The sequence below is a fragment of the Curcuma longa genome, chromosome 2, assembly GCF_044706935.1.
Source record: "Curcuma longa cultivar G26 ecotype Majalengka, Jawa Barat chromosome 2, ITB_CL_G26_1.1, whole genome shotgun sequence".
NCBI classification, from domain to species: domain Eukaryota; kingdom Viridiplantae; phylum Streptophyta; class Magnoliopsida; order Zingiberales; family Zingiberaceae; genus Curcuma; species Curcuma longa.
In genome coordinates, this window is record NC_133862.1 from 12,168,928 (window position 1) to 12,192,733 (window position 23,806).

A 23,806-nucleotide genomic window follows, 5' to 3' on the forward strand; every position below is an offset into this window, starting at 1 on the left:
ACACAACTTCAGACGAAATTCCAAGATATATTATATTTAGCACCACCAACCACCACAAAACTGCTCAACAGAAACAATAATCACATTGAAACAACTATCCATAAAGTCATTTTTACCAAGTTACAATTAATCCATACAAGAAAGCAGTGATGCCAACACTCTTAACCAGCTATACAAATAGGAAAACCAAAGAGCAGATTTGTCCTTGGAAGAATTCAAACTTCAAGTTCAGATTTGTCCAATGATATTAAGAGGAACCGAACGTGTTTTCGCCGCTGTATGTCATGTAAAGAAAACCATCTTCATCTTTGTGTTCCTCATACACAGCAGAGATCATTGAACCTGAAATGCCGACAACATATAGATCACCGATAAGCCGAACATGAAAAACTAAGAATTAGGATGTCTATAAGTTGATATGAAACAGATTGTGTGACCTGTGGGTGGTAGAGTGTTCTTAACAAAAATGAAAATGGCCTTCTCTGCACTGAGCTTAATCCTCTTCCGAACAACATAAACAAATTGACCAACTGTTAGATCAGCAGGAACCAAGTACCTAAAAAGAAATAAGAAAACCTTTATGATCCTCTGAAGAAATCAAATGATTAGACAAACAAAAACAGTCTAGAGAAAAACAGAAAGTAATAATAGAAAGAAAAAAATAGCCTATAAAAGCTATCCTTGTTGCTTAATCGAATCGGTGATCGGAAATAAAACCAGTATGGGCTATCTGTAAGTCAACAGACATGGATCTGGTTCTGGTCAAATTGCGAGCAGCAAATTTTCATTAGTCATTTACTTGAGGAAACCAAATCATCTTGACTAAAAATATGTATTCCACAGATCAATCCAACAGAAACTATACATACTTATCAAAATAGTATCAATTGCTTAAAATGTTTAGCTGACTTATAAAATAGTCAAATAACCAGGCTCTTATTGCATATGAAACACAAATACTTACTTCTTCTTATCAATATCTGCGATATCGCTCCTGTCAGCCTTCTCCACAATCACCTAAAGTAAACGACAGCTTGTCTAAGTTTATTTCATATTTCATTGAATAAAAGTACAGAAGTGATAATTCTTACAGGTATTCTATCAGGGTACTTCTCCCTGATACGAACAGCTTCCACTTGCCTCCATTCTAGAATTAGAATGAAGAATTCATTTAAAGATCAACAAGATCAGTGAAATGCAAAACAAAAAAGTTATAAATACTGAAAACACAGAAGAAGATATGCCCTTTAACATTGACAATTTCATCAGGCAGCTTTTACCAAAGAATCACATAGGAACTGCCAAATTGTGTCAGACATTCAAAACTGATGGTAGACAAGGTCATGTACATTCATTATACTGTCGTATCGACTGGAAACTTTCATGTACATAAAGAAGATGGAAGAAACGTCACTAAAGCTCCACAAGTCAATGACCTAACTATCATATTACATTAACATTATTTTTTGTAAACGAATGTCAAAAAGTATGACCACCAATTTATCCAAAGTATCATAATTCCAAGACATCCAGATTGGAGGCCATTATTGTACACAACAGTTAAAAAACTGTTAATAATCGAAAGGAAACAAATACAATAGCAAATCCGAAATAGAATGATCATTCGTGCATCTTTCTATCGAAAATTTCAAACTAAATAGAACATAATTGTATTTTGAAATCCAAAGGTAAAAGTAGGATCGGACTCAAAAGAAGTTAGATAATAATCAATTCCATCAACCTAGGCATTGGAGAATGCATATGAAAGAATTGACTTCTTACAATTCCTTGCCCTTTAGTCATTCAATTCCCTCTTGGAAAATTACCCAAACTAATTGCGAATTTACACAGACACAAACGAATTTCCTTCGAGAAACCAAAAAGTAAGGAAAAAAAAAGCGACTTATTGTTCCTTCAGCGAGGAGGGACAGTGAGCACAAACCGAAGGGATGCTCGAGCTTGAAGGGACTCTTCGCCATTGTGTGGTGATTCGTTCCCCTGTTCCCAAAATACAAAACAACCATCGTCAGCCCTTCAAACAAAAAATAGCGCAAAAGTTGCAACGCAGATCAAAAGCGAGCAAAGAAAGAGGAGGAGGAGGAGGAGGAGTAGGATACCGAGCGCATCAGAGAGTTCGATCTTCGGAGCTTACGCCAGAGGCGAGCGGGGATTGCAGGGGAAAGGGGAGAGGTTTTATATGGGAAGAGAGCACGGAACGGGGAGTCGGTAACCCTCAAGCAACACGTGGACTTGCCAAATTTAGTATTGATTTGTTGCTGATCTGGCTCCGAATCAACGAAGACTTCTAACCAACGGCAGTTGGAATGTCAATTAAATTTAGGGATTAACTAACCACAACGAAAGATGAAATATGTGATCTGGATTCACATGATCAAATTTTATGATCATTTTTAATTCATAAGGTATTATCTTAACTTTATTAAGATTTGATTTTTATCCACTTAAATAAATCTATTTCATCGTAACTAACTCAATTATACTAAAAACTACTAACTAACAAACTAATGTTTTCTGTGTTGACTTTCTCGTCCTCTTCCTCTCCATATAGAAAAGGAATAAATAAATCAATCAAATTATGAGAAGCTTCATAAACTGCTTCCTTAGGAGTTAAACTTCCATTTGTTCATATTTCTAGAAAGAGTATCTCTTCTTTTTCCTTCCCATTCCCATAAGAATGAATACTATGATTCGCATTTCGAACAGGCATAGATACAACATAAGATAACTTCCATCTTGAGAGTTAATTGTTGGTTTTATACAATATCCACGATCTCTCCTTATTTGTAATCCAATACACAAATCAATTGGTTCCGTTAGATTAGCTATATGTTGTGTTGTGTCAACAATTTCCACGGAAGGTTTCAATTTATTAAAACTAAATTATCAGTTAAATTTAATTTTAAAAAAATTAATGAGAATTAACATGAAATATATCGTATTTCAAAATGTTCTCTTTTGATAAAAACTCTATAAAATCTCCAAAACAGAGCAAGAATCTTGACTTCCATACGCGTCGGCGCCACTAGCCTCTTCCACCTTCAAACCTTGAGAGGTGGTCGTTGTGCTTAGACGGACGTCATCGGAAGCGGAGGTGTGGCGCCATGTAGCAGTCCCTGAGCGGCCGGCCGTCTCCAACAGCCACCAACCGGCCTGACCCATCCATTTCCTCCTCCTCCTTTTCAGTTGTCACCGTGGATGACGAGGAGAAAGACGATGACGGAGAGGAGCAACGACGAGTGTGCTTGAACCTTTCGGCGAACGACGGCAATAGGGGGCCGCCCATGTGCTGTCGCAGGCACTCGCCGCAGACGGAGTGGATCGGGAAACCGCTGCTGCGGTCGTAGGTGCCACACGAGGAGCTGCTGCAAATCGATCTCTTCGCCGCCGTCGCCGCCATGGATTCCGGATAGAAGATGGTGCTGGAGGAACGAACAGCAAGGAGGATTGATCGATAATGAACAGGAAGAGGGGAGAGGGATCAACTTATTATATAGCTAGAGATCGTGGAGGAGAGAATTCAAAAAGGTCTTATGAAATAGGATAATCTGTTCGAAGATTTAGGAGGAGTAATTATGGCAACATTAAGGAGATAATTTGAGAAGAATTAGGAAATATTTATGGTAACAAAAGATTTTTTTGCTATTTATTGCATATATAATCTAAGAACTAAATCGAGCAAAACAGATATTAAGTAACGATCTGATTATTTTACACATCTAATCTGATTTTTTTATTTTTATTTGCTTTTTTTAAAACTAATTTTAATAAATGATATTAATAATCTATATGTAAAAAAAATGGAAAATTGTACTTGATTACTCGATAAAATAGATGGATTGGGTTGAGCATTTGATAAGACTTTCTCAACAAAATAATAAAAAATAAATTAGAAATTTAAAAAAATAAAAAATAATAAAAAATGTTTAGTTTTAAAATATTTTTTTGGACATTTTAGATTCACTTAGATTTATTATCTTAGTAAAAGTACCCTCATGAAGCTCTAGGGAACATTGGTCCATATGTCCTTTCCAATTTTGATCAATTTTTCAATTTTAAACAATTTAAATTCATATGATAATTTTGGACAAAAGTTCTATATAACTTTTTAGGACTTAAACAAGTATAGCACAGATCTAAAGATTTTTTTTTAAATAGCATAATTATTGCCCCCAATGGGGTAAAGTGTAATGGTAAAATATTCAATAATAATAATAATAAGACACATTCAAATTTTAAAATGAGATAAATATTTTAGAGGTCGATTTCTAAATATACATAAGTTATGTTCTAGATTTACCTTATAGATGAATTAGAAGGAAAGACTGATTGATTAGTTGGGTTAAATAACTAAATTATCTAAATAATAATAGTAGCATCAGAACCATCTTCTAAATTTAATCAATTTAAATTTATCAAAGGGAATCAATGGTAAAATTGTGATTATAAGTTCAAATTACAAAAATAATTTTTTGCAATGCATGATAAAATAGTGTACAATAGATGCAATATTGTTTGACCCTTTAGCTTCTTGTAATGCAAGATAAGACTATATATAATAGATATAATATGATCTAATCCTTCCTTGAGAGTTTTGTGTACTAGATTGTCCTTTTAATCAATTTAATTTATATAATAATTTTTATTAAAACTGATACATAACATTTTAGGTTGAACTACAAGCTTTTAGCGATTGTTGCCCTTTTAATCATTTTCTAAATTTAATCAATTTGAATTTATGAAAAGGAGCTTGACTTGAGGTAATTATAAAATTGTTGCCATATAATTTGAAGGTCACGACTTTGAATCCCTTGCAATGACAAAATGTTTAGTCTGAGTAATTATATTGAAGCCCAAAATTGATTGAAGATCACGAAGTCTTTTGAATAAGATCATTCTCTTTTTTAATTCATTAAAATTAGTTGTCAGATCTATCAATCAAATAAAATAAATTGTGTTCCCATGAAAAGATCTAAACCATCAAGAGTTTTATTATATCCTTTCTTTCTAAAATTATGGTATCACAAACCATGAGTAATATAAGGATTTAAAATTATTTAAATATTTATATTATTAAATATACACTATAGCCTATATTGCCATACATTTATTGGTTTCGGGAACCCTCATACCATATTCAAAGCCATAAGAAATTTTTGCACTGAAAAAGAAGAGGTACAGTGATGAGAGTAACTGAACACAAGTTTCTTTAACCTATTCCTCTGTTGATTTCCTTTTCAAGAAACATAAGTAGATCTGCTGCATATGCATGTAACATAGCTATGATTTCCTTTTCAGCAGACAGTGAAAATCAAATAGAAAGAAAGGAGTAACAAATCCACCATAAAACAGATTCAAACTCTAGGAAGCTACAAAGAACTTTAAAAATCACTGTATTTCATAATTTTACTTGAACAAAATATAATTCTGTACTTTCTTAGTGTTAAAGAAGTGTACACAAATTACGAAAATGAAAGCCAATGAATAACTTTTGGTCAAAATCATATCATGTTTTGAGCTAAATGTGGTTCTACAATTTCCCAACACCAAACAAATTCATACTAGAAATGCCATTAGTTAAGTGTAGTGGTGCATACATATGAAAGTGTAAATGAATAAATCCTCTGTGGAACCAATTATGTTTTGAACACATTATTTTGCATAAAGGTATATTTTGGAAAGGAATGGTTCTAGAGCAATGATCCAACTGCATAGGAATAGGGGATAGTTTTCTTTTCCTGTGCCTCTATAGGTGAACTAGTACTTTTATTGAACTTCAAAAGACCTGACAATGGAGTAATAACTTGCTTTAGTAGTTTTAAACTTGAATCCGGCCTTAACATACATCTAAGATAATCAGAGTTGCTCATCCAAATAATCTCCACACCGATTAGCCATAAGACCTAGTACCACACAAATTGAACTGATCAACACAATTAGACAGAAAATCTTATTAAAGCAAAACCCTTTCTTTTCCGCTGAAGACATCAACCACCAAAGTGACAATTTCCTCTAAACAATTCATTTTCTCTTGCATAGCTTGCATCCAAAGATCTCATTGTGAATAATTATTTATGATTATCCTACAAAATGCTCTTATTTAGACATAGAATTGGGGATTTCTACATGCAAAAATACTTTTTATGATATATCCCACATCTCTTCCATATTTGAAAGATTTAGATATAATACTTTTAAGATTATATATATGCTTGCCTTTTTATCTGTGATTTTGGATATGTTTGTCCAATGGAAAATGTTAAATTAGTTTCGAGTTTTCCAGTGTTTGGTTTCAGAAAAGTCAAATATTTTCATAGTCAATAAAAAATGTAGGCATTTTAGGAGTCTGACTTTTGCTTGAAGCAAGCAGAAATAATTTTCTCCTGCCTTCTGCCAAATCTAGTCTAATGAAATCTATTGTGTCATCTTTACTCTTACTATCTCTTACAAAGGTCACTACTTAATTAGTGTTAATTTATGATCAAATTAATAATTAAATTATATGTTAAATTATTAGTTTATTACCATAAAGATTTTTATTACCTTATATTAATATCAAGTTATTGTGCTATAAGTCATTTTTCCTAAATAAATAAAAAAAGATAATTGATATACATGCTATTAAATTTGAAGACCAGGTTTCTTAAAGGAGGGAATAAGGATGATACCCCTTTGTTGTTTAAGCTAATTATTTTCATCATTTTTTATTAATTGAAATTCAGTAGAAAAATTATTAAAATGTCAATTAGAGTCTAATTTGAGTTTGTCTTCAGTCAATTTATATCAGGGTTTGTTTAAGGCTCTAACCATATGAATTTCAGACAAGAGTAGTAGTTTACTTGAACTAAACCTGCTTTTTTTCAAATAAACATAGCTGCAGTTCTATTCAAGGCAATTTGTTTCCAAAATAGATATATAAATGAAAAGGAGATATGGCACAAGAAGGTTTATGGGGACAAGAAGAAAGGTACACCAACAAATATCATAGTGAGCTATTGAGAGGCAAAATATCAATATATAGTAATAAGGATAACTATCTATCTTCTCACTTCTCAAATAAGAAATGAAAAGATACAGATTTTGGATTCCATGATCTTGACATAAGCTGATAACAGATGGGTTGATTGCAGGTTGAGCTTGCTTATTTCAATCATAGCAGCATTCTTCACTATTGTATTCGCAACATGATTAGTTCTAAGTCAGGCAAGCGATACGATTAGTTATTTTAAAATAAGTTTTTTTCCTTGGCAACATATGAAATTAGAGTAGCATCTCTATAAAAGTGAAACTAAAGTTTGATATAATTTAAAACATTTTACAAGCTTAATAATACACAGATCACAAGCATGGTATTGGCTTGGCAATTATTTAAGCATAAGATAAATTTAACTCTCTACCTTTGTAAATCTCTTCTAGCAAAGCAGTCTCAAGTGAAATTGCTCAAACCATTTCACAAACCTGAAACCCCATCAACTAAAACAGTGATGTAGATGACTGATTTGGATGTGATTTTATCGTCAATGACAACGTACGAACTCCATGTTTGTCGCGACGACCTAAAAGAGCTTTCCTGGCTGCTGAATTCCACTTCTCATCATTGCACAGAACTCTTCGTAGTTGATTCTTCCATCCTGCACAAAAGTGACCCTCAGTTTTGTGTTTAATATGATCCAGACTATCTGAACTGATGAAGAATTTACATTGTCAGTGTCAACTTCCGCTATAATTTCCTTGATGGTTGCAAGATCGCCCATTCCATGCTCCTGCATGGCCGATTCCAACTCATCTCTAGTGATAAACCTGATAATCAACAGTGAAAGCAGACGATTAGCTGCAAAAGAATTCTAATGAATGACCAGGAAGGAACAAAAGACTGACCCACTGCTGTCCTTATCGAAATACTGAAAAGCTCTGTATAAATGTTCATCTCTTTCTAGTTTGTGTCTGTGCATTGTGGCGGTTATGAACTCAATGTAATCGATAGAACCATTTCCATCCACATCAGCCTGAATGAAATTCAATTATACCTAACATGTTTCAAAGAAAACAGACGGTGATTCGAAATTTGCAAATGAGCTTAATATCGTCGTCTTACGGCATCCATTAGCTGCTTTACTTCAGCTTCAGACAGCTTAGAACCAAGCCGAGCCAACCCGCTTTTCAGTTCTTCATATGTTATAGTGCCGCTGTTATCAGTATCCATATTAGTGAACATCTGTTTCAGCCCTTTGATCTCTTCTTCAGAAAGATTTTCAGCTATGACCTGGAAATTTCTAGGCTTGCATTAGTACTCAAACTCAAAACCTTAATTAAAAAGCATTTCTTTAATGATCAACCTTTAACGCCAACTTCTTGAGCTTGTTCATTGCTCTGAATTGCTTCATCCTTGTGAGAACTGCACTGTCAATGGGTTTATTTGATGCCTCTCCATCTCTGAGCCATGGATGTTCTGTAAAATCAAATTACAATATGCATGAATGTTCATAAACAATGGTTGTTAACCAGTGAACTAAAAGTGATCAACAAACCAAGGATTTCTGCTGCAGTAATTCTTTTCTTAGGGTCCTGTGTCAGCATCCTCCTTACAAGGTCTTTAGCGCTGTATGATATTGAAGGCCAAGGTTGACTTTCAAAGTCGATATGCCCTTGTAGGATGGTAGTAAATATTGCTTTATCTGTTTCTGCAATTCAGCACAGTGAATTAGCAAATCAAACAGAGATAATAATCTGACAATGATTTGATTGGCATTCTCATAATATGCACTTACCAGCCCAGAATGGTGGTACACCACTCAAAAGGATGTACAGTATAACTCCGGCGCTCCAAATATCTGCCTCTTTGCCGTAACTACGCCTTAGAACTTCAGGAGCAACATAATATGCACTACCCACTATGTCCCTCAATCGTTTCCCTTGAACAAAAAACATCCAAGATCTTCTCAGCAATATAAATCAACCACAGTTTGATCCTTGCTTGCAAGAGGGAAATATTATTTGAACCTATTGACATAGCACATTTTCTTTGTTCGTGATGTGTAACAGAAGGAATCTCAATCTCACCACGGAATAGTTCTCTACATGTCAACAATTGACATAAACTTCGAATATGGTTGAACAACAAGATGTGGGTCATACAGGATGTTGATATTCACAATGACAAACAAAAGAAGAAAAAAAATGAAGCAATCCCTTTGGCAACAAGTATTGTTTCTTGTAATTTTGCTGCTTATGCAAGAATAAAGGACAGTGAAGCTTACCTTCCTCAATGAAAACTGAGAGCCCAAAATCAGTTGCCTTTAGCATCGCATTTTCGTCCTTGGTAGCCAGCAAGAAGTTCTCTGGCTTAAGGTCCCTATGCATCACCCCCATGAAATGGCAAATGTTCACCACATTTACAATTGCCCTGCAGAGAGTTGCAGCAGCCCTCTCAGAGTACTGCCCCTTGGCTATGATCCTGTCAAATAGCTCCCCTCCTGAGCACAACTCCATGACAAGGTGCACAGAATCTCTATCCTCATATGCCCCTTTGAACTCCACTATGTTTGGCTGCCCTGTGAGGTGCTGCATAATCTCTATCTCCCTCTTGATGTCCTCCCGGTCACCCTTGTTGGATAGCTTCCTCTTGGAGATGGACTTGCAGGCATACTGCAGGCCGGTGGCTTTCTCGGTGCAGAGGTATGTCACTCCGAACTGGCCACGGCCGAGCTCCTTCCCCAGCGTGTACAAGGACCTGACATCCTTAAAGGGCTTTCCAAGGATGGCGTCATTGACGACCAAAGGGGGTTTCAGGATGGGTGACGGAGTAGTGTGTTGGGTCACCGTTTGTGGCCGGGGATGTGATTGTTGCTGCTGTTGGGAATGGCTGCTGTATTGGGTCTGTGGAGGTGGTGCCATGGCATTCTGCTTCGGTTCTTGTCGCGCTGAGGTTGATAGGACGGTGGTGTTGGCTTTTGCCGTGAGTGGCCATTGGTTCTTCCACTTCCATCGCCGTGCCGCCTGCCGGTGTTTTTGCTGAAACACTTGCCCATCTATCTCAAGATCTCAATAGCAGCTACAGAAATCACGCATCACAGATTCAGAAACTGAAAATATACTTCTGAGTTCAGGAAAAATACAGCGGCAGTCTAATCAAGCCAATCAAGAACCCTAGAAGAATATAAAGCCTCCTGTTTTCAGAAGTGTATCCATAGTTCCGGAACTCACCATCCGTCCTGTGACCAAATCAAGAAGCAGGGCATAGGGGAAAGCTACTTACCTACTGAACGACAGCGAAAAGGTCTGAAATTAGGGTTACTTCAAGGCCTTTCAAGATACAAGCAAACAGACAGCAAGATTCAGGAGGCAAAAAATGGCAGATCAGAAGACAAGCGACTCAGCTCACCTGTTTGTCTCCAAGATCCAACCTTTTGAACTCGAACCGCAAGATTCAGATGCCAAAACCACCCTGCAAAGTGATTGCGCTTGACTTAGGTATCAAGTTTGAAGCGAGAGATAAATGAATCAGAGACAGGGATGAGAGAAAATAACCGCTTTTCTGAATCGAGTTTTCCTGCTGCTTCCGAGCAATCTTTTCTCCTCGTTTTGGTCCTAAGTTCTGCTCCTTGCAGAGATCGGAGAATCCGTCGTCAGAGGCTAAGTTGCAGTGCGCCGATAATTTGCCCTCTGTTCAGTTCGTCGCTCGGGAAGAAGAAGAAGAAGAAGAAGACGGCAGAGCGAAGAAACATAATCTAAATATCGAAAATATATTTGCTTTTATTTCACTGATTTATTTAAATCGCCGAGTAATCGAAAATGGAAATAGAAAGGAATGTCTTTTAGATCACGCGGTTTTGACTAAGTGGCATGACCACGTTTTTTTTAGCCAAAAGCCAATTTAAAAAATTAGGCCCATAAATATTTAAAAATTATTTTTTATTAATTATATATAATAAAATAGTAAAAATATATTAAAATAAATAAATTATCAAAAATAATTAATTTAAATACTTTAAATCCAACAAAATATGAACACGTATGAATGTACAAGAAAAAATAATTACATAAATTAGAATATATTGTATTGTTATTTTATATATTCTGGATTGGTCTTTCATATTTTCAAATCAATTAAGTAATAAAAGAGCGATTTTGATTTTACATAATTTATGGCTTGGAGAAAGAAAAGTTAAGTGCGCGTTGATTATTAAAAAAGAATAAAAATTTTTGAAATTGAAAAAACTAATATTACGAGAATTAGAAGTAAAAGTGATTGAATGATATCATTTTCTAAGATAATAAAAATATAAATATAAATAAATTATAAGAGTTTTGATTCCTCTATATTCTATTTTTTTATAATTTTAAGTAATTCTTTGCCTAAAGGTAGCAAAAAAAAATCATTGATAGGCATAAAAGCCTTAGAAGTAAGAGAATTAGACAGAGAGAAAATGAGAGAAATGCAAGGACCCTAAAAAAGTTATTTACATTCAATTTAAATCGTCTCAAAAAGCAAAGAAATTAAGCCTAATAAAAATGTAATAAATATATATTTTTTATTAAAATTCAATTTGAAATCTCTAGCCCTATCAATAACTTTTGAGCAAAACGTCATTAATGAATATAAAGACCTCAAAAGTAGAAAAATTGGACATAGAAAGAGTAAAGGGAATGTAATGGCTAGTAAAACTGCAAAAAAAAGTAGAATCTTAGCAAAACTCTTCTATAAAAAGGTGGATCCGTCATTATCGGCCCCACGACCATCTTTAAATCGAGAAAAGTTGATTACGACGCAGAAGAGTATTGCCAACCTTAGCAAAACTCAATTAGTCCTCTATGTGCATTATGCATTATTATTGACCTTTAAAAAAAATGCATACTAAAAATGAAAGTTGTGTTGGAAATTTGAATGTAAGTCACGTAGGTGGATAAGAAAAAAATTTCATTATGAATGAGACTTTAGTCCATATTAATAATTTTATGATATTATAGTTGATTTATAATGTATCAGAAATATTAAAATTATTAACATATGCATAGGGAGATACTCTCTTTTCACACATGAACTTGTAGAAGGTGCAAATCTAGGACTTAGATTATTGAACCAAGTTGATACATGCTAACACAATCAATATACATCAAATATTAGACTGATTAAGCTAAAATTTATCCAAGTGAATCAACAACTTGTGTGTTGTTGATATTTTGCTTAGCGCGGTCTATCCGTGACAATGTTCAAGGTACAAACTTAGTGTATCATGACTTATAAGCGATGTCCAGTCGTAGCTTTAAAGCACAATCAAAGAAGGGACAAATCTGTTTTAAGAAAACTGTATCAAACACATGTTTCACATCTCACTTCTCGAGTCGGAGTCACTTTTTCTGACTTGGTACTCAACGACCCACTAGAGCTTGAGTGACTTGGTAGTTGGGCGTTTTAGAAGCAATCAGGCAATTTTGGTCTCGCGACTCGACACTTGCAATCATCAAGAGCACTCGATGTTCACTAGGAAGCACTCGGTGCCCTGACTCCACTTTCGACTTTTCACTCGAACTTAGGAAGTACTGGGGTTGCTCAGACCTCACGACACTCAAGAACAAACTTCGTCCAGAGACATCTCACTCATGCTTGGACAACCTAGTAGCTCAGTCTAACCTTCCAAGTTAACAATTTGAGATTATCAATTCAAATCATCTTGACAGATAAAGTTGATATAATTGAATCTAACTTATGTATAAATTAAATCCAATAAATTTCACTTTTAACTGTTACAACAATCTCCAACAACAAATTATGAAATATTTTCTAACAAGTTGTTGCCAAAAGCAACATTCAAGGAGATCAAGGAGATCATGGGAAACTTAAAAATAGTCAACTTCGGAGACCGACCACCCCACAATAGCTGCTATATTAGAGATGGGAATGAAAAAGTCAGAGATGAAAGTATTGTTAAAAAAGTAAGAACAGAATGTAGGATTAGGATTTTCGCAAATGAGTCGTTAAAAAAAAATCCTACAAGTGCTTTGAGAATTTAAAGAATCGGAGGGGTATTTTCAAAAATGAATTCGTGATTTTAAATATTTAAAAGAAAGTGAGTGGTTTAGTAAATTGCCGTCATTTATTGTCCAAATATATATATAAGTCATTACCGTAGAAGCCGGCCGCCCGTCCGTCAAGCCGCCCGTATGAATCCATTTCACTATAATTGGAAAAACTTATTTTTCACATAAACATTAATTATTTTATTTCTCCCCTTTTTGCTGGAATTTGGAAAGCAGAGGCAGGCAGAAAGTGGCTCGAATTTATAGAAAGCGCAAGCTTGTTTGATCCTGACGGAGGAGGAGGAGGGATAGGGATCGGGATTGCCAAATGCAACCCTAGGGCGAGTGAGTTGGTTCGTGAAGGTGAGCGTTGGGGCGGCAGATTGAGCGACAGGAGGAGGAGGAAGGATGGACGAAGTGGTACGATCTCTTTTCTAGACGCGTCGTCATTGCGGTCGTCGCGGTAAGCGGAAGGATGGTGGTGGCCGACTCCAACTCTTTCAACAAGGTGATTCGTCCTCCCTCTTCCTGTTGATCTAAATGAAATAAGCCGTATGATCGAACAATTATTTGTTTTCGAGCTGAAAGTGGGCATTCTTTTTGGTTTTAAACTGGCGAAGGAAATGTGAATTCGTTGATGCAAACTTTTGATTCTTTTTTAGGTTATTAGCAGCTTCTTGGATAGTATCGATCTCGAATGAATTTTGGTCCTTGTCCTTTAGTTTCTGGACATGTAGATGCGACCAAGAATTGTGACATCGTTCGAGACGGTGCTTGTCTTCCTTTCAGGCCTGTGATTCTTTTCGGCCATAAGATTTATTAGATTGGTCCGTAGCTTTGTTTTTGTTCCACTTGTCATGATTTTTACATTGTTAACTTCCTAAATAATGCATATTGATTTTGTTCAACAATCATATGAATTTCAAATGAAAGATATAAAGATCCAATGAGCTGAAATCAAATTTATGTAGATATATTTTGTACGCATAAAACGTGCGAACTTATCGGAATAGTTTCCTATGAACCATCTCTCCACAGGAAACGCTGATAATCAGGCATCCAAAGAAATATCCACTTAAGTTATGGGTAGCGGTTGTGGGATTATTCATGTTAAGTGGCGTCTACATACTCTCCCTATGTCTAAAGCAAAGAGGGTTCCTAGTTATACCGAACCAAGTGAAGCTGAGAGCAGGGAAACAATCTTGTCATGATCCTAGCATCCTACATTTGGAGCCTCAATATCTACATTATCCAGAGCCTACATCTTACAGTAGGTAATGAATTGTGATTGTTGCAAAAAACTTTCCTGTCAGCTCCCTGTATGATGAACACTTGATTTTTGTTGCAGGAAGGAATGTGCTTGTACACCTGTTAGATTCTTTGCTATTTTGTCAATGCAGAGATCTGGAAGTGGATGGTTTGAGACATTATTAAATAGCCATGTTAATATCAGTTCAAATGGTGAAATTTTTTCTGTGAAAGAGAGGAGGAGCAATATTTCTTCTATCACACAGACACTCGATAAAATCTACAATTTGGATTGGTACAGTAGTGCATCTAAAAATGAATGTACTGCAGCTGTTGGTCTGAAATGGATGCTTAACCAGGTAAAAATGCTATATGACATGAAGTGTTAGCATGTCTATTTTAGATAAACTCCTTAACAATATAATCATTTTTGGCTTCTATAGCTTTCTTAGATTCAGCTGAAGTGCAATATTCAGTCTAAGTTACAAAGTCCTTTACATTAGGCTAGAGTCTCATTTCATCTAATTCTAACTTGATTACTTCTATAATAAGTTAGCTTGTTGTGCATGCAATTTTTTTATCCATCTATCCTCTTGTCATTTCAAATTGTAGAACTAGGGTTTCAAGGGAAGAAAGTTACATCAGTGCAAATTGATCCATCAAAAACAACTGTGTTAGTTCTAACTATTTTGGGTAGTTTCAGTAAAGCTTATTGCTATATTATTTGTAGATGGAATTGTGTTTATTAATGGGAGTAAAAAGGTTGATGTATTTGGGATGAGAAAGATGGATGTGTGGAATTACTAGAATGTATATAAAGACACTAATGTTTTAGTGCAATAATGAATTGAATGAGACAAACTAGGTTGAGACAATATGAACATGTTAAAAGAAGATTAACAAATCCTACAGTCAGAAGAACCAGAACTATTAGAGACCAAAGGTGTATGGGGGTAAAGAAAGACCATAAAAATCATTGACTTAGACAATATAATGAAAAATAATTTAATTAATTTGAAGATTACTAGTGTTATAGCTTTGCATAGATATCAATGGAGGATAGGGTTATGTAGCTAAGTCAAATAATTGCGATAAACACAAGTGATGTTGATGATGATGAAGAATCTTATCCTTTGTGAACTTATGCAGGCTATATCACTCATGTAGCTTGATTGTATATATTTATTTTGTTTCCCTTAGGAGGTTGATGGCAAACTTAATTTGTGGTGAGATCATGTGATTTTCAGATTTGGACTACATATGGGATGATTTATCTTTTCCATGATAAAACTTGAAAAGGATATGGATTTACCTAGTTTTTACATCTATATTTGTTCGTCAAGAATTTTCACTCCCTTGGGTTTTGGAGGAACCTCAAAGGGAAATATAGATTGGAAAGTAAGGTCTTTATGCTGATGTATGTTTATGTGGGGAACCATGCACTTTTTTCTCTATATGGTTCTCAGGCTTATGACATATCTCACGTGTGATTTGGTTTACACTAATCATGGCTAGTGATGTGGTGGTCTCTATAATGACCAAGCACCATAGAATATGCTATGCAATATTTTTTAGTAAAAGGTTTTATGATAAGCTAATTAACTATATAATTTACAATGTTGCCAATATATTCTATCGCAAATCAAATTGAACTTGTGAAGTCTGTACCTTAATGTTGATTTTTGCCTCAATACTATGGCAATTCCGTGATCTTATTGCTTCTGCAATTCAACTTCGGACTAACTGGAATCTCAGTGAAATATGCTAACTTTACTACATGTGATTCTTGCTTCTTAATTTTCAATCTAGTGAGATATATTGAGAGCACTAGTTAGTTTTGAACTTGTATTGTTTAGTTTGCACATAATTCAAGCGTAGTGTCCTGTTAAGCTTAGTTAAAGTATTGCCTTGTTATGTTCGATCATGATCCACCACTGTCATAGAGACTTTTTTGCTCACATACCAGACATAAGCAGTAGTTTCGGTTTCTTGTTGCATGGAAATCTGATAACAAGTTTATTCTACTGGTTGATCATTCCTGGAAGTAGAGGATTGTTTACAGACCAACCTCAAATGCTCAAAGATAATTTAATTTCCTAGAAAAAATGTTTTGGTAATATTCACCTTAAGAAAAAGAAACTAATGGGCAGAGTTGTGGGCATCCAGTGGACTATTATGGAGAGACTAAACCTTTTTCTAAGTCAACTCAAATTTGATCTAATGCAGGAGTTGACCAATTTCTGTTTGAGGAAATGCTATGGTTTTAGTAGCGGGATGATTGCATCGACCTCAATGATAAGAATACGAGATACTTCTATATCCATGCAGTTGTGAGAAACTCTAAAGTTGTTATCTCACCAAATCAACAACCAATTAGGAATATGACCAAAGAGTCCTATGGTCTGTGGTAACTTTTAATTTAGCAGCCTTTACCATTTGAAAATGGCAACTCAGGTTGCTTTGAAACAGGAAGCTTTCCTTCTGTCTCGCCAAATCATTGATAGGTCTTGGAAATCCCATTCCAGTTTGCCAAGCTTTCATGGGGTTATTATGGAAATGAGATCCTTCAAATAGCTTGGTTCGGATGGTTTTCATGCTATTTTTATATTATAAGAATTAGAGCATTGTTGGGTCAAATCAGAGAGTCGAAATGTTAATCCTATTTTACTTGTGCTACTTCCAAGAAGGAAAGGGCAATGGACTAAATTGCCCTATCAGTCTATGCATTGTTGTGTATAATTTCCATCCCAGGCTTGAAAGGCAAGAGAAGCTGTATGATGACTAAATTTAATCTTGAAAAAATTTATGACATGTTTAATTGGAGTTTTATCTAGGATAATTTGATTCTTGTAGGTCTTCCAACACTAACTGAATTTAATTTTGGATAGTAAATGCCTCTTTGAAAAGGGAGCCTTAGTGCAACGGTAAAGTTGTTGTTGTGTGACCTGCAGATCACGAGTTTGAGTCTCGGAAATAACCTTTTGCAAAGCAGGGTAAGACCCTTCCCCGAGACCTGCATTAGTGGGAGCTTCGGGCACCAAACTACCCCTTATAGTAAATGCCTCTTTGGATTCTTTAAAATGATGAACTAACACCCTTTTAAGTCTTCAAGGGCAGTTAGAAAAAGTTGCTAATCGTCTAGTTATTTGTTCATTCCTTGTCTTGAAAGTATCTCAATCTTTCCATGACAGTGGCTGAATGTTCATGGAAGGTGTTTAAAGTTAGTAGGACAAGAACAATTTTATCTCATTTGTTTCTTGCTTACAACCTATCACATGCATATAACCATCCCATGTGCTTGTTTTTCAAGTTGCTTTCCAAATTTTTAGCGTCATCTGAGAAAAACTAAATCTGAGCAAATCTGTCATTTTTTCCCATGGAATATGGTAGAGGAGTTGAAATTGTAAACAAATCAATCTGGATTCAAAGCAGTGATGAATATTAAGTACCTAACACTTTGTACTTCATATGGTTCATGCACAGATTTTATATGGCAACTTGAGGTCTATTATAGAAGACTAAAATCAAGTTCAAAGGTTGAGCTTCTAAAACATTGTAAATGGCAGGTCGCATCAAATTAATTCAGTCAGTTGTTTCCATGTTTCTGAGCTTTCATATACATGCTCGTCTGTTTCCTTTTACATCTTTAGTGCCATAGAGAAGTTGTGTTGACAATTCTTTTGGGGGCAACATAGGTGAAAGAAGACAAATCCATTTGGTAGGATGGAACAAAATATTAGAAGATGATAACTGGAGGACTAGTTTTCAAGTGCATGGTCAATTTCAATACTACTCTACTAGGCAAGCTATATAACAGGGTACTGTCTATTGGAGACTCGGTCAAAATGCTGAAGGGAAGTTTGGGAATTAATAATCATCTTCTGCTGATTCACAAATTTGGTGCAATGTTTGCAGTACATAGAGGAAGATAGCTCTTGGTATTGTTTGGAAACTAGGCAATGGCAGATCAACTAGTTTTTGACATGATTATTGGTTGAACAGAAGTGTGATCCTTACTATTTTAGATGTAACTACTATATTCCTGCAAATTTATTCAGAATCTCAATTGCTGAGATAGTTAATAATTAAGGATCACGGAATTGGGAAATTTTATACTTTCTACCATATTCAGCTTGATTTTGATTACTTAAATGATTCGTCGACAGCAAACTGATGTCATGAATCTCCCTTTTTAGCCTGGCTTCAGTTGGGAAATTTATAGCTCTAAGTTTGGTTGCAGTAATCATTTGGATGGCCAACCTTCAATATAGCGGCTTGGGGGCATCTATAAAGATCATAATGATACCTTTATTGATGTATTTTTGTTATGTACAAGCCCACCGATCATTCTTGATGTTAAACCCTTGTCCATAGTTGGCCTTAATAAGGCTTGGCAGATGACCTTAATAAGGGTTGTAGAGGTGCATTATTTTGTAGTGCTAATTAAGTTTCATGAATAAAAGTTTGGCTCGACTTGAGCTCCTTGTTGACCAAAAAATAGTATAAACCTAGAATGAGCCAGAACTTATTGATTCAGTCATTTGTATGATGTTGTGCATGGATCATGAGTTGTGTTAAACTAGAATATATTAGTTAGAGTGTCAGCTGATCCTGATGCTTGTTGACATGCAGGCTATAGAACTTTGTTGAAACTTCTAACTAATGTTTCAGAAGGCACTTATTTTGCAGCTTCTGTCTCTACAAATCCATTAGAAGAACATAGTCATAATGCACCGAGAGACATGGTTGTGTTATAATATCACTGGTAACCAAGTTCCAAAAAATGTTGGAATTGGGAACAAGCTTTTTTTTTTTTTTTAAAGATTTATTTGATAGCTTTTCACCTTGAATTTCATTGCCAACTTCTCTTTTGTGAACCAAACACTTAGCCATTTTAACAATATGTTTTTGTTCCTATTTTGCAAGTACTTGTGCTGCCTTTGGTTAATCTTTTGTTTACCTGCTCTTTTAGGGTGTCATGCAACATCACAAAAGCATAAACGAGTATTTCAATAAGAGAGGAGTTTTTGCAATGTTTCTTTTCAGAAGAAATCTACTCCGTCGGTTAGTTTCAATACTCGCAAATACTCATGATCGCAATGTGAAGCAACTAAATGGGACCCATAAAGCTCATGTGCATTCCAAGGATGAGGTATCCTGTTATTGTATATTTGTCCTACTTGAGAAATCTTTGAACTATAGAACCCTGATATCTCCCACACAAACTAGAATTTTAACAGTTACTCATACAATGCAGGCTGACATTCTTGCAAAATATAAGCCCACAATCAATATATCATCATTGATCCCTGAACTAAAGCATGTCGATAAATTGGGTACTGATTCTTTGGACTATTTCAAAAGCTCCCATCATATTATACTTTTTTATGAGGATCTCGTCAACAACAGGACTGTAAGTTCTCCATTGCTCTACCTTGTAAATACATCACTTATTAGAGTTCAGACCAGCTTAACTCGAATAGCCATTTGTTGTGCAGAAGCTGATGGATGTTTTGGATTTCTTAAAACTGCCCAAGCAGAAACTTTTCAGTCGTCATGTAAAAATCCACAAGAAGCCATTATCTGATCAGATTGAGAACTGGGGTTCTGTCTACGCTACGCTGAAGGGAACACAGTATGAGGCTTTCCTAAACGCCGACTACCAATTGTAGGAATGTATTGATAAGTTAGTGTAGATAAGTCTCTTGAATTTTTTTTCTCCCCTCTCCGAACACAAGCCGTGTTCACATCCAGCAATCTGTTGGATAAAGTTTTGATCCTCTGATTCTAACAGATTCCTTGAGTGATTTATTCATCTGTATATCATCCTAACTTTAAATGTTTTTTTCATCTAAATTTACTACGATTGATCATTGGATTTTGTCTAGATGGCTATTCAGTTCATCTTTTCCAGCAACTTTACATTATCCAAGAATCAATCTCTTGATCAGGGCCATAGTCATTTGAATTTATTTTGTGTCACATTCTATCATTCGGATGTTCTAAACAGATATGAATTAGATTTATGTCTAAACAGGTATTTGTTAAGATGTTAAATTATATACCCAAGGCAAATTTGTAAACCCTAAACCCTCTATTTATAAGATCGAGTCAGTCACTTCAAAATAATCGGACGGTCAGAATTGAATTCTGAATTATGGGAAAAATAGGAAAAAAAAAATGTATTAGTTCACTAACGACGAACTAAAGATCGCACACAAGATTGGCTTTGGCGGACTCATTGATCACGGCGGAAACGCCATGGATGCAGCGCTGGGACCACGAACGAAGTCCGCGATAGTTCATGTGGGCTCCCGTGCCGTGTCCCATCAGCCGCGGGAAGTGGACTCCAACGGCATGGCGAAGCTATCGGCTGCGAGGGTGATAGCGACGCTGTCGCCGGCGTGGGCCGTTTCTTTCTTTTGCGGCACAGAATCAAAGCTTAACTATTTTATTAGAGGGATTTAATCGTATCGTCGTATGGAAATTAATTAAAGTAATGAATCGATCAAATATGAAAAATTGAAAAAGTAAACACGCGAGATTTTTATGCTGGTTTTTTCCAATAAAATTGGAGACCGTTCAAATGTGGATGAAAAAGGCAAAAAATAAATAAATAAAAAATAAAAATCACAAATATAGTAACTAATTCCAAATTTGTTTGCGGAATCGCGCTCTCCTTCTTCTTCCTATAAATACCTGTCGCCTCCTCTCTCGAGCCCCAAGTGCCGGATCGCTGATTCTGTGCGAAGAAGCCGCAAAGTTGTGCTTTTGATCATCATCGTGATTCGGCGCAGTATATTGCGAGGATGATTTGCTCCGTCCGAGCTGCTGCTTCTTCTTCCTTGTCCGTCGTCGCCGCGGCGCCGGCCAAAGCATCGTTGACTCCGATGCCGCGATTCAGCGTGCCACTTCGGGCTCCCTTCTCCTCCCAAGCTCCAAGTTCTTGCCTTAGCTCTCATAGGCCGCTTTACCTGGCCACTCGCCAAGGATTCGGCTCCGAAAAGCCTCGGGCGTGCGAGGCAGACCGGAACGCGGCCGTCCCCTTCCCGGAAGAGGACGAGCTCTCTGTCGCGTCTCAGAGGATCAAGATCGGCTTCTACTTCGCTACGTGGTGGGCGTTGAACGTGGTGTTCAACATCTACAATAAAAAGGTTCTCAATGCCTTCCCCTACCCTTGGCTGACCTCTACTCTCTCCTTGGCCGCTGGATCCCTCATCATGCTCGCCTCCTGGGCCTCTAGGGTTGCCCGGCCGCCCAAGACCGACTTGGATTTCTGGAAATCCCTAGCTCCGGTCAGTAATTAAATCAATGTTCTTGTTAATTAGGGGTTAAAAGTTTTTGAATCTTCCACCTTCGTACTCGATTGGATTCTGACAATGAAGACTGACTCTCAATCGATTGTAGGTGGCATTGGCGCACACGATTGGGCATGTGGCAGCCACAATAAGCATGTCGAAAGTGGCAGTTTCGTTCACCCACATAATCAAGAGCGGCGAGCCGGCTTTCAGCGTCCTGGTGTCGAGGTTTTTGCTCGGAGAGTCTTTCCCGATGCCTGTCTATCTCTCGCTGATACCCATCATTGGTGGCTGCGCCTTGTCTGCCCTAACGGAGTTGAATTTCAATCTCACTGGTATGCCATCGGAATAAAGTTTCTATTTTTCTCTGTTGATCTTGCATGAGATAGAATACTTCCTGAGCAATCTTAATTTGCCATTATATCCAGCAATAGGCATAGGAAATGCTATTTTACATTGCAATTGCTTGATCTCAGACTAAGATTTTCTTTACACGACGCAATCGCAATGCATTCTTAGCACTTTGTCTTCTTTGTTTACAGGGTTTATGGGGGCGATGGTATCAAACCTTGCATTTGTTTTTAGGAACATTTTCTCAAAAAAGGGAATGAGTGGGAAGTCTGTCAGCGGGATGAACTACTATGCCTGCCTCTCTATGTTATCCCTGTTAATACTCACTCCATTTGCAATTGCGGTGGAAGGTCCCAAAATGTGGGCAGCCGGTTGGCAGAAGGCAATCTCACAAATCGGTCCCCATTTTGTCTGGTAAGCACAAAATTTGTAGTTTGGACTCCAAAATCATTTAGAAATATTGAGTGAAATAAGGATTTCTCTACTTTCATAATACAGTCTCTCTTTAGTTGATAACTGATAGAGTTTCACTTGTGAAGTGTGAAACTATTCGAATTTGAGATTTTCTTTCTTTTCTTCTTTCGATCAGGTGGGTGGTTGCCCAAAATGTGTAGTCTTTATCCAAATAAGTTCTTTTGCATTCACTGGACTCCAAAATTATGTAGAAATATCGAGTGAAACAAGGATTTCTCTACTTTCATATTACAGTTTCTCTTAGTTGATAACTGATAGAGTTTCACTTGTGAAGTGTGAAACTATTCGAATTTGAGATTTTCTTTCTTTTCTTCTTTTGATCAGGTGGGTGATCGCCCAAAATGTGTAGTCTTTATCCAAATAAGTTCTTTTGCATTCACTGGACTTCAAAATCATATAGAAATATCAAATGAAACAAGGATTTCTCTACTTTCATAATACACTCTCTCTTAGTTGATTACTGATAGAGTTTCACTTGTGAAGTGTGAAACTATTTGAGTTTAAGATTTTCTTTTGATCAGGTGGGTGGTCGTCCAACATGTGTAGTTTTTATCCAAATAAGTTCTTTTGCATTCACTGGACTCCAAAATCATGTAGAAATATCAAGTGAAACAAGGATTTCTCTACTTTCATAATACAGTCTCTCTTAGTTGATAGCTGATTGAGTTTCACTTGTGAAGTGTGAAACTATTCGAATTTGAGATTTTCTTTCTTTTCTTCTTTTGATCAGGTGGGTGGTTGCCCAAAGTGTGTTCTATCACTTGTATAACCAAGTGTCCTATATGTCATTGGATCAAATCTCACCCTTGACATTCAGCATTGGAAACACCATGAAGAGGATTTCCGTCATCGTCTCCTCGATCATAATCTTCCACACCCCTGTCCGGCCCATCAATGCCCTCGGCGCCGCCGTCGCTATTCTCGGAACGTTTCTGTATTCTCAGGTAGACTCTTCCCTCGAATTGTTCCCAAAATTTTATTCAGAATTACAGTATATCAAACTGTTTTTGCTGCCTGCTGCAGGCCAAGCTGTGCAGGCCAAGCTGTGAAGAAGGTTGGTTTGCCCCCATCATAACTGGAGATCTTTTCCTTGCATTATTTTGATCGTAGATGTTGTTTTCTATTGTCTTTTTGCAGTGCATTTGCTAAGCTATTTCATAGAACATCCAATTGTGTCACTGTTTCGAAGATGTAAACGTTTATACGAGGGCTCTCAGTAGTAAGCTATGCTTGATTCGTAATCGTGTTAACCTATTGACTTTTCAGCCAACTTGTCGGAGTTTTTTTTTTATTTTAAAAATAAATAATAATAAATGAATTAAATTTGAAATTTTCAATCTTATTATTCGCGCACTAATGATTTTTTAAAATAATAATAATAATAATAATAATAATATAAT

At 36.2% G+C, this 23,806-nt stretch overlaps 4 protein-coding genes across 6 annotated transcripts; 2 read left to right on the forward strand and 2 right to left on the reverse strand.

Moving 5' to 3' along the window:
- Positions 1-186: 186 nt before the first annotated feature.
- On the reverse strand, positions 187-1,979 carry LOC141821329 (autophagy-related protein 8C-like). The gene is made up of 5 exons (XM_074708740.1): positions 1,943-1,979; positions 1,092-1,147; positions 965-1,017; positions 438-556; positions 187-342 (listed from the first exon to the last, which is right to left on the reverse strand). Exons 1-5 carry the CDS (start codon positions 1,977-1,979, stop codon positions 248-250), a joined length of 360 nt encoding a protein of 119 aa, XP_074564841.1. The 3' UTR covers positions 187-247.
- A 5,318-nt stretch (positions 1,980-7,297) lies between these two features.
- On the reverse strand, positions 7,298-10,741 carry LOC141821185 (calcium-dependent protein kinase 2-like). The gene is given in 11 exon segments (XM_074708571.1): positions 7,298-7,649; positions 7,719-7,818; positions 7,897-8,024; positions 8,114-8,281; positions 8,355-8,467; positions 8,547-8,699; positions 8,787-8,930; positions 9,276-9,938; positions 9,941-10,069; positions 10,400-10,462; positions 10,546-10,741. Coding segments are annotated over 9 exon segments (1,650 nt in total). The 5' UTR covers positions 10,047-10,069; positions 10,400-10,462; positions 10,546-10,741; the 3' UTR covers positions 7,298-7,574.
- A 2,615-nt stretch (positions 10,742-13,356) lies between these two features.
- On the forward strand, positions 13,357-20,109 carry LOC141821186 (uncharacterized). Its single transcript, XM_074708573.1, has 6 exons — positions 13,357-13,543; positions 14,074-14,309; positions 14,384-14,642; positions 19,256-19,435; positions 19,541-19,696; positions 19,782-20,109. The coding sequence occupies exons 1-6, from the start codon at positions 13,511-13,513 to the stop codon at positions 19,953-19,955; spliced, it is 1,038 nt and encodes a 345-aa protein (XP_074564674.1). The 5' UTR covers positions 13,357-13,510; the 3' UTR covers positions 19,956-20,109.
- An 896-nt stretch (positions 20,110-21,005) lies between these two features.
- On the forward strand, positions 21,006-23,656 carry LOC141821183 (glucose-6-phosphate/phosphate translocator 2, chloroplastic-like). Of its 3 annotated transcripts, XM_074708568.1 has the most exons (6): positions 21,006-21,578; positions 21,691-21,916; positions 22,124-22,346; positions 23,137-23,350; positions 23,444-23,460; positions 23,544-23,656. In XM_074708568.1, exons 1-5 carry the CDS (start codon positions 21,093-21,095, stop codon positions 23,453-23,455), a joined length of 1,161 nt encoding a protein of 386 aa, XP_074564669.1. In that variant the 5' UTR covers positions 21,006-21,092; the 3' UTR covers positions 23,456-23,460; positions 23,544-23,656. The 3 variants fall into 3 exon arrangements, with proteins under 3 accessions (XP_074564669.1, XP_074564667.1, XP_074564670.1); XM_074708566.1 differs by having other exon boundaries at positions 23,444-23,656; XM_074708569.1 differs by lacking the exons at positions 23,137-23,350; positions 23,444-23,460; positions 23,544-23,656 and adding an exon at positions 22,522-22,561.
- Positions 23,657-23,806: the final 150 nt, after the last annotated feature.